The 10677-nt window shown below is 41.8% G+C and overlaps 1 protein-coding gene across 1 annotated transcript in view; it reads left to right on the plus strand.

Annotated features, from left to right (window-relative positions):
• The window catches only part of FBN1 (fibrillin 1), a 254971-nt gene extending 248414 nt beyond the window's left edge, over nucleotides 1–6557 (plus strand). Inside the window, exons 64-66 of the mRNA XM_004281306.3 lie at nucleotides 559–790; nucleotides 3348–3522; nucleotides 5262–6557. Of these exons, the coding sequence (XP_004281354.1) occupies nucleotides 559–790; nucleotides 3348–3522; nucleotides 5262–5651 (797 nt within the window). The 3' untranslated portion in view covers nucleotides 5652–6557. The remainder of the gene's footprint in view (nucleotides 1–558; nucleotides 791–3347; nucleotides 3523–5261) is intronic.
• The last annotated feature ends 4120 nt before the right edge of the window (nucleotides 6558–10677 follow it).

The raw sequence follows: 10677 nt of genomic DNA on the forward strand, positions 1-10677 counted from the left end.
TGAAGTCCTAGTGGGCCGACACTTCCTGCAGGGTGTCAGCCCTTGCCAGCCCTACTCATCCTGAAAAAGGAAGACTGAGAAAGCAGCCTCCAGGAATATGGTTCATCTCTGTTGTGGAGATAATCATCCTATTAGTGGGCACTTGTGAAGCAAAGGTGCAAAGAACTGATTCCTGCCCTCCCACCCTGAACCCTGAACCTTAGCCATGAACCATCCCCACGTTCTACACGGGATGCTCCCGTAGAGCAGAACATACAAGTATTGGCTTCAGATGAGAACTGGAGTCTGCTGGTCCTCAGAATGCCACTCCCTAATGTATTCTGCCTGGTGCACTTGACCTCAGAAACCACGTTCACTCACCATATGGCAAGAGACCACACCTGTTTCCACATCTTTGTCTCTTGTTCCCTTTCCCACCGCAGCCACCTCTGCCTGTGTTACCTTCCCAAGAGCCTAGGGGAGGGCCAGCTGGCCGGCAGCAGGTGGCCTGATCCAGACACCTCCATAGCAACCTCTGGCTGGTATCACATGTGCGGTGTCTTCTGGTTTTATCTGCAGATGAAAATGAATGCCTCAGTGCTCACATTTGCGGAGGAGCCTCCTGCCACAACACGCTGGGGAGCTACAAGTGCATGTGTCCTGCTGGCTTCCAGTACGAACAGTTCAGTGGTGGGTGCCAAGACATCAATGAATGTGGCTCTTCTCAGGCCCCCTGCAGTTACGGCTGTTCCAATACCGAGGGCGGCTACCTCTGTGCCTGTCCACCTGGCTACTTCCGAATAGGCCAAGGGTAAGCACTGCTAGCCATGGTCGTGGTTGGAGGCTTTCTCATTCATAACATAATTAAGTATATTTAATTCAAAATGACCTGTCCTAGTAGAGTAGGACCATACTTTTTATGATTCTTGAGTTAATTTCAATTAGTGCTGCAAAGGTTTTAGGTTATTTTATTTGAAAGGGGACATCTAGGTTTCTGGAAATTCACAGAATGTCAAACAAAATAATGAAATGACATTGTAAATATCTCGCTCTATGGCTTACCTGTCTCATTCTCTTGATCTTCACATCTTGTTGGAAAGCGATTCATCTCTCAGGAAATACAGGGGCTGCGACCCGTGACAGAACTGGACTCAGGCTGCACTTTGCTGATGCAGCCTTCTCCTGGGGCAAGCAGGATTCTGTCTCGACTTAAAATGCCTTCTCATCCAGCTCCTGTTAGGATAAACCAAAAAGATACCTTTTGTGGAGTCCTTTACAGTTTTAAAGTGTATTTTACATTTCAGACTTAAATGTACATTCAAAATTGCCAAAAGAGCATTAAATATAAGAGTTAAGAGAATTACTGTATTTTCCAGGTAGAATACTTCACCACATTGTACGTGTGAGAGCTGGGGCAGGAAAGATGCGTTTTTATTCTACTCAGTAATTTAAGAGTTAGTGTTAAGTTTTCAAAGTTTCGGTCTTCTTCCCCACTGAATTCATCTGGACTTGGTTGTCTCGGTTCTGGCTACTCTGTGTAGGAGCTCAAATTTTAACTTTTTAATTAGGAACACAGACATTAAATATACATACACATATATATACACACCAACATACACACTTATATATACTCCCCCACACACACAAAGTCACATATTCCACAACACACACTTACGTGTATATATCCAATTGTTAATTTTGTGTTCTTTGATTTCTTGACACACAAACATCAAGTGATTCATTTTGGGGTGTGTAGAAGGTAAAAGAATGTTTCATGGGAAGCACACAGAATGCCAGCAATAGGACTCAAATTTCCAGATGTTTGTGTCTGGCTCTCAGTAGACTCATTCTTTGTAAGTTTAATGCCAGAACCATTTTCCCAGCAAAAACTGTGACACTCCAAACTGGCTTCTGGCCAGTGGGACTTTATAGTCACACTTCTTGTAAGTGGTGTTCCAGGGATATGAAAATACTGGAAGGGAGTTCTGAGAAAGGAGCCAAAAGCCTGTGAATTTGGGGTTTGCCTTCCAATAATTTAATCATTATGTGAATGCACACACATACAGGATGAGCATTTATCATTTCATCCATTTTACTGTTCCTGCACATTTCATGGTGCAAGATTAAAGGACAAGGAAATGTGTCGGGCTCAGCAGGATTACAGAAAATATTAGAAACCTGGAAATTGCTGCAAAATACGAAGTGTTCTTATTGGCATTATATTTTGAATCTTAAAGGCATAAAGGAAATGAGTTATAAAGAATAGATCAACTAATACAGAAAGAGAAAACAGTATTTGTTCTACATTATGGACCCAGTAGTGGACCCAGTAGTAGAGACCTACCCATTTATTACAGTTTGGGCTCCTCCGTGAGTCACTAGAGTGGACCCTACCCCAATGTAAAGATTCTTTTAGGATCATTTAACTATGTCAACACATTTTGAAGGAGGAGCCTGGTAAATACATTCCAAGTGGCCTATGAAATAGTAAAAGCAGAATAACGAAACAAGGTACTTGTGAGACACGCAAGCCTCCCTCCATAACTTGGCTTTAAAAACTGAAAGGCAAAGAAAAACAGCTCAACTAGTTTTCTCTTGGGCATGGGTTTGTTTATGCAGCCTCACATGAGTCAGAGCCAGTGGACCTAGTGGTTTTGAATGATTTGAAGCAACTTCCCACAGTTGGGCAAGCTTTGATACGTGTATTTTATACATTGCATATCCTCACAATTTATATCTCAATCAACCTCAGTTGTCACCTAGCGCTTTCTTCTTATCTCCAGGAGGAGCTTCAGCCAAAGTGAGAGGTCTGATAAGTGAGAGGATAAGTGAGAGGAGAGACTGCTCAGAAGCTGGAGTGGTGAAGGCTGGTGACAGCGGTGGTGGTGGAAGTGGAGGTGGCAATGATAGTTATCAGTTAAGCAGCAAGAGGGCAAGGAACTGAACAGTGATGTCTCATCCCTTTCTCACTCAGGTGGAGCCTGTTTCATAAAAACAAGGCATTTTTATTGAACCTCCCGAGTCACATGGTCTCCCTCATCCTCTGTTCTTCTCTTGTTTCCACTCCCCGTTTCCTCCCCAGCAGTACAGCAAAACACCTGCCACATTTCATTTGGGAAGTGAAGGGACAAATAAATATGCAAAACGGGGCCTTGAGAGACAGTAAAAAGAAATCAAGTCAACCCAGGGAACTGAGAATTTGAGGCCAAACACCGAGGGCTTCAGTGTTGTTCTCAGAACCGCCGATCGTCCAGTGGACAAATAATCAAGGACTGAATGTCACTAGGGAGGGGTCCAGGCTTCACCAGAACTCTCCCTCCTCCATCTCCCAATTCTAACGAAAAACATCTGTTTCCCTTCTACCATAGGCACTGTGTTTCTGGAATGGGCATGGGCCGAGGAAACCCAGAGCCACCTGTCAGTGGTGAAATGGATGACAATTCCCTCTCCCCAGAGGCGTGTTATGAGTGTAAGATCAACGGCTACCCCAAACGGGGCAGGAAGCGGAGAAGCGCAAATGAAACAGATGCCTCCAACATTGAGGTAGGTCAGAAGGTGGTTTCTCCTGATGTCTCCTATTGCAGAAAGGTCCTCCAGATTCCTATGGTTTCCTCCAAGGGTGCCCCAAAGTGGGAAAAATCTCCCTGAGGAGAAAATTCAGACATTCCCTGAGCTCTAGGCTGTATTTTACAAGGGTCTGTGAGGCTCTCTGGAGTTTCTTGCTGCTTTTAGGGAGTGGCCGTTCGAAGGTTTTCACATACTTGCTCATTTCCTCTGTCTCGCCGAAAAGAAAGTCGAACACCCACCCAAAGTCTGCTGAAAGGACAAGGTCTGAGATCCAGGACAGCAAGTGGGCAGAATAGTGAAGTGACATAGTTCTCCCTACACAGGGATGACAAGTTCTGAAAGCTAGAGACTCCTCTACTGAAAACAGCCATGTGGAGTGTGAGGGAACTTGGATTCTAGACAAAAACAACATGGAGCTCAAGCAGCCTGGTTTTCTTTGCCTACGGCTGCTGCAGCCTTTCCATCAACTCAGAAATGCAGATACTCACCCAGACCTCTGGCTGCAGGCCCGGAGAATCCAGCACATGTGGTCCCAGAGAGGCAAGCAAGAAGCCAGTGAAAAGCATTGAATATTAGCAGATCATCAGAGCCAGGAAGTAGGTTCATAGGTGTGTCTTTCGGTGGGGATGGTTTTGCGTCACTGAATAAAATTGAAATAAACTAGTTCTTTCTTAGCATCAGTGCTGCAACGCATCTGCTGTGGTTTGGGAAATGACGGACTTGAGGATATGGGGAGGGGGAAGGGTAAGCTGTGACAAAGTGAGAGAGTGGCATGGACATATATACACTGCCAAACGTAAAACAGATAGCTAGTGGGAAGCAGCCACATAGCACGGAGAGATCAGCTCGGTGGTTTGTGACCACCTAGAGGGGTGGGATAGGGAGGGTGGGCGGGAGGGAGACACAAGAGGGAAGAGATATGGGAACATATGTATATGTATAACTGATTCACTTTGTTATAAAGCAGAAACTAACACACCATTGTAAGGCAATTATACTCCAATAAAGATGTTAAAAAAAAAAGCAAGCAGATCATGTGCAGATATCCAGGAAGAAAAAAAAAAAAAAAAAACTCGAGTGTACATCTGAATCATCTGGAAGGCTTGTTAAAATGGGTTTCTGGGGCTTCCCTGGTGGCGCAGTGGTTGAGAGTCCGCCTGCCAATGAAGAAGACACGGGTTCGTGTCCCGGTCCGGGAAGATCCCACATAACGTGGAGCGGCTAGGCCCGTGAGCCATGGCAGCTGAGCCTGCGCGTCCGGAGCCTGTGCTCCACAACGGGAGAGACCACAAGAGTGAGAGGCTCGCGTACCGCGCAAAAAAAAGAAAAGAAAAGAAAAAAAACGGATTTCTGGAAAACATCTGAAGGGTTTCTGATTCACTAGGTCTCAGATGACACCAAGAGCTTGCATTTCTAACAGATGCCCAGGTGATACTGATGCTGTTGGTAGGGGACCATACTCTGAGACCCACTGCAATAGAAGACCGCCAAATACAAGTGATTTCAACTTTCTCCTTGGCATGTTTATTTTTTAATATTATAAAAATGTGCCAATTTAACATTTGTGGTTTAAGCAGTATTTTATGAATACTCACTTTCAATATAGTATATACATCATGAGAAGAAAGTTGTGTTAGTGTGAGATTTGAGTCACTTTTTCTTTAGTAAGTGGCATATTTACCTTTTATTTAACACATTGCCGTATGTCTTTCCAGGATCAGCCTGAGATAGAAGCCAATGTGAGTCTTGCAAGCTGGGATGTTGAGAAGACAGCTGTGTTTGCTTTCAATATTTCCCACATCAATAACAAGGTCCGAATCCTAGAACTCCTTCCAGCCCTTACGACTCTGACGAATCACAACAGATACTTGATTGAATCTGGAAATGAAAACGGCTTCTTTAAAATCAACCAAAAGGAAGGGATCAGCTACCTCCACTTCACAAAGAAGAAGCCAGTGGTTGGAACCTATTCATTACAAATCAGTAGTAGTCCACTTTATAAAAAGAAAGAACTTAATCAGCTAGAAGATAAATATGACAAAGACTACCTCAGTGGTGAACTGGGTGATAATCTGAAGATGAAAATTCAGATTTTGCTTCATTAATTCACCATCCAGAGACCAAATAATTAAAAAACAAAGATAGATAGGTAGAACTGAATTTTTCCCCCAATCAGAATCTTCATATTATAGGTACAGTCTTTCACCACGTAAATTGCTATAAATAAGCACTATTCTTGTATTACAAAAGCAAGGTACAGGTGACTACCCTAGTTCAAAACAACCACTTTCTCAGGCTTCTCATGTATGTAGCTAAGCTACCTTGTCATATGTGTTTATTTTTGAAAACTGGGACATGTATTTCCACTGGGGGTTGGCCATTCATGCTGACGTGCCATCCTTCTAGCAGACGTACAGGAATGTGCTTTCAATTTATGGACTGTTCTATTTTTTCAAATTGTAAAACTTTGCTTCTCCAAATACAAGTATTAGGTTGGCCATTTATAATATCTATTTGGTGCTAGTAAATTCTCAAACTAGATTTATAAATGCACTGTAATATTTACACAACTTAGAAACCAAATTACAAGTATTCAGTTCAAATACTTCATTAATTTCAATCAACCAAAGTTAGTTCAGTAGCTTATCTCAGTTATGAGTATAATACATTACATGTAAATTAAGTGTGTGTATACTGTAATCGTGCTATTTTTTATCATTGAAACATTTATAAACTAGAATAATAATGCCCTTAATGTGAGGGTTTGTAATGGTGCTTATTAAGACCAAAGACTTGTTAAATGTATACACCAAGTGGTAATGAAATTTCTGTGACTGGCCCACACATGCATGGAGGTCTGGGAGGACCAGGAAACAGCCTCAGCAGCCAGAGGATCACCAGTGCATCCTTCATCACACCTGTGCAATATGCCAAGATTACCCTCGGCCATTCCTGTCAACAAGGGGTCCATGTCATAAATGACACAATAAAACAGTCTCTTTTTTAGTGTACCCCTTGGCTTTGTGTTCTTGCATGGATGTGGGATTGGAGGGGCCATTCTGGAGACTAAATAAAGTCTCCTGAAATTAAACTATCCTGGATCTGTTAGTTACAGCATCTAAAGGTGCCAAATATATAACCACTAGAAGAAAATTTAACATATTTGAGTCAGTCCTTTGTTTTATTCATTCAAGACAGCGGAGTTATTTCTCACCAACAAGATATTTAAGACTGTAGCATTATTTCTAAAACGTGACCTAATTAATCCTGTGACTTTTAAACTACTAGATTTCAGTACTTAAAAACATCAAGTTCATTGTCTTAGAGCACATGCGTTCCATTATAAAAATTTATCATGCCCCCTCCCCTCAAATATACACAGCGCTGGCAAGCTTAGGCGTTCCATCCTTTTTTTCTCCCCTAAACATCTGTTGTTAGTCAGTGCTAGCCTAATTACAAAGGGATAATCCCAAATTGAATCCAATTGAATGCTATAACTCTTGTTTTCTGAATGTCATAATTTGAAAATGCTGTTTTATTTTAAGAGCAATATTGAATATTTAACAGTTAAGCTTGTTCAATTGATAATGAATTTTTAAAAGCCCTTAGGGCATTTAAGGCTAGTGAAAATAAAAGTGAAATGAGGTTGCCGCATGGAGAAGAAACCATACAGTACACAGAATAGTCCTCTCAAAAATCTTCAAAGGGCTTCCCTGGTGGCGCAGTGGTTGAGAGTCCGCCTGCCAATGCAGGGTACACGGGTTCGTGCCCCAGTCCGGGAAGATCCCACATGCCGCGGAGCGGCTGGGCCCGTGAGCCATGGCCGCTGAGCCTGCGGGTTCCGAGCCTGTGCTCCTCAATGGGAGAGGCCACAACGGTGAGAGGCTCACGTACAGAAAAAAAATATTCAGAAAACTAGGCTAATGAAGATGGAGTAGGTATATTCTAGAAGACAAAACCAGGGTCAGTTGGTGTAAAGCTCAGTTTAGCACTTAACCTTCCTAATTGTCAAGCTACCCATTGAGAGAATGTGTTTCCTTGCAATGTGGTGAGCTCCCTTGTCACTAGAGTGTTTCAGTCTAGGCAGCCAGTGGACAAGGATGCTTTCTTCCACTAACAGGCCATGAACATCTCAAAGCACTTTTTTTAATCTATTATTTTGCCATCCAAAAAATTTTCATCTCTATTGAGCATCAGTTATGAGCGAGTCAAATGACTAGTTTGGAAGGGATTTGTACCTTGGTTAGGAAGTTAAAATGACTCAAAATTTCCTTTTATCTCTGCGCCTGTGGTTCTCTGATGGAGGTGTACTAAAATTGTTAGAGAAGAATATATAGCATATGGTAAACAACAGCTTGCAAATGGAAAATGTCTTTGATAATTTAACCTGAACTGCATTATATTCAATAATGGATTTTCTTTATAACAACAGAACAAAATAGAGTTGGCACAGAGTAGATCACTTTGATACTTTTAATAGTCTCAGTGCGGATTTTATTTATTTAAGAGCCAACAATTCTCAACAGCATATTTTCCGTGTTTCTGACTGTAACAAAACATTTTTCTCACTGTTCCATTGTAAATATTCCTCTTGCCGGAACTTTTTTTTAATTCTGAGATTTAAACCTGTACTTTTCAATTGTCTGTGACCTTTTGATTTTACTTTCAATGGTTGAAGAATTTGGTTTTATAAATCTCAGAAGCTTGAAAAGTCTTGTCTCTACCCCTCAAGCCCATTTCACTTGCCAATAATTATTTTGTAAGTAGGGTTGAAATGAACTCAGCTGGCCTTATGAAATGTTTAAACTTGCACAAACAACGACATTTTTGTTCAACAAATAGCACTTCACTCAGCCAAAATTGCTTTGGACATTGCCATTACAAATACTGTTCAACTTCAGAAATCATGTTTGTAAATTAGATAAGCCAAAATAAAGGACAGTTAGGTTGATATTATATTAGCATACTTAAATATTACATACCTGTAAATTGTTAGTTTTTCTTTAAAAGTCAGCTTTGTCCACAGAATGTACTATATTCTGACTTTAACTGTAGTTCCTAGAGATAGGTTACAAACATAATTATTAAATGGTTTGAAGACACTGTTTTTAATGCTAGTAGATTACCGGGAGAAAGATTAGTTTTCACATACATTGCTGAAGACAAAATTATTTCCCCCTTACCAATTTTAAACACTTTGTCAAAAAAAAAAAAAAAAGGCAAACCAATTTACTTTTTTAAGCATTTTGATACCCAGTATGAGCCTAACATTATGTACTGTTAGAAAAGGATTCTCAGTATTACGAGTTTAGGGTTAGAGAGAAACAAGGTGTCTCTGAATTTGATTTTGCAAATTCCCATGTGTATCCAAGACTGGGTTCACTTACAAGATTGGGTCTCAATGAAAGGTTCTAACATTCTCACAAATGTCTTTATAAACATAAGGGTCTTGTACATTTGACACCTGACATACATTTGGCAGGACCTGGCAATGTCACCAAATCTGTTATTTCAACTAACTGCTAATGAATCCAAAATGTTTTTCTGGCAACGTCATAACCTCTTTTCAGGACATAGGCTGTTTTGCATCCTTGATGTAAGCTGGAATTACGACCTCTACAAATAGAGGTCAGTTTCATTTTTACTATTGGACAGTGGAAGGTGCCTTCTTTTTAACTGAACGAAGTCCATAGCAGGTAAGTGGCTATGATTTCCCACTAGCTCAACTCTCTGCTCTCTATCCATTCCACACAAATATTCACTGTCATTTTTGGTCTTTGCAGCTACTCCCATTTCATAAATCAATGCAGCATTACCCTCTCTAGTTCCCTTTTGCCCCTCAAGGGTTGGTTGTAGTGTCAGCAATAAGGCATCACATTCAGTACATTTCTAGAATCCTTAGCTTGAGTTCAAAGTTAAGCAACACTGTGGTAGAGACAGTTAGCAGAAAGCAGCTGCTTTTCTGGGTAACTTTCATACCCCACATGATGTGTTTTTTGCAGCTGTACTGAGTCTTGGAGAAATCAGAAGAGGTCTGTTCCCTTTTTAATGTAAAATTCTCTCTGGTGGAGAATTACATCAAACCTGAATGATTTCGCTTTTTCTTTTCCTGGAAATGGAGACGTGAAAAAATCCCGATGATAAACACACATCCCATCAACCCTACCAGCCATTTACATAAAAAGGTCACAGTCCTGTATAGTTGTATCTGCATGGCAAGCTCTGTTCTGGGTTTCCCCAACAGCTCTGCTATGACCAGACCTATCAGGAAAGATTAACAGGACCCTGATATATCAGAATTTCAAAAGCATGACAGGCTGGATTGGGTTTGTGTCCATGTATTTTTGTTGCTACATGAAATCAACATGATATGCTGTTCAGTCTTTCTGCCTCCAGCTGCACCAAGATTATCCCCCTTCAGTGTGTTCACTGCACCTGTCTACAACAGTTCTGTGATCCAACTCCAGTGATCCTGTGTCTCAGGAAGGTTGCAAGTTCCTCTGAGGCCTGCTGCTTCCTACACACTTGTAAACTGAGCACAGCAGGCTCTCTTGTGGGTCATTCACCACAAGCACTGAACCCAGGAGTCAGTCTACTGTAGAACCAGCTCCCTAGGAGAAAACTGCTCTTGATCATGCCCACTCATCCACACCCACTCTCACAGGCCTCTCACCCACCAGGAGAGGGCATGGAAGCTGGGACACCATTCCTAAGGGCTCTCCATCTCGAGGTTTCTTTCCCTCAGGGTCTGCGATTCTTAATTCACAGAGTTCTGACCTTTCCTTATCATATCAAGAAAGTTTGCTGAGAGTTCAGTTCAGTCCTGAGGTCCTCAGGAGCACCGGATCCAGAGTCCTGACACTGTAGGCAAACTGGGGTCAGAAAACTGTTCAGGAGATTGGCCAAGATGGCCAAGTAGAAAGACCCTGAGCTCACCTCCTCTCACTGAAACACCAAAATCACAACAATCTGCAGAACAACCAATGATGAAAAAGACCAGAACCTGCCAAAAAAGGTCTACAAAAAAAGACATAAAGAAGAGACAGGTAGGAGGGGCAAATTCACAATACAGTGAATTTGCCCCTGGGTGGGAGACCCACAAACTGGAGAATTACATTGCAGAGGTTCCCC

The sequence above is a fragment of the Orcinus orca genome, chromosome 2 (assembly GCF_937001465.1).
Source record: "Orcinus orca chromosome 2, mOrcOrc1.1, whole genome shotgun sequence".
NCBI classification, from domain to species: domain Eukaryota; kingdom Metazoa; phylum Chordata; class Mammalia; order Artiodactyla; family Delphinidae; genus Orcinus; species Orcinus orca.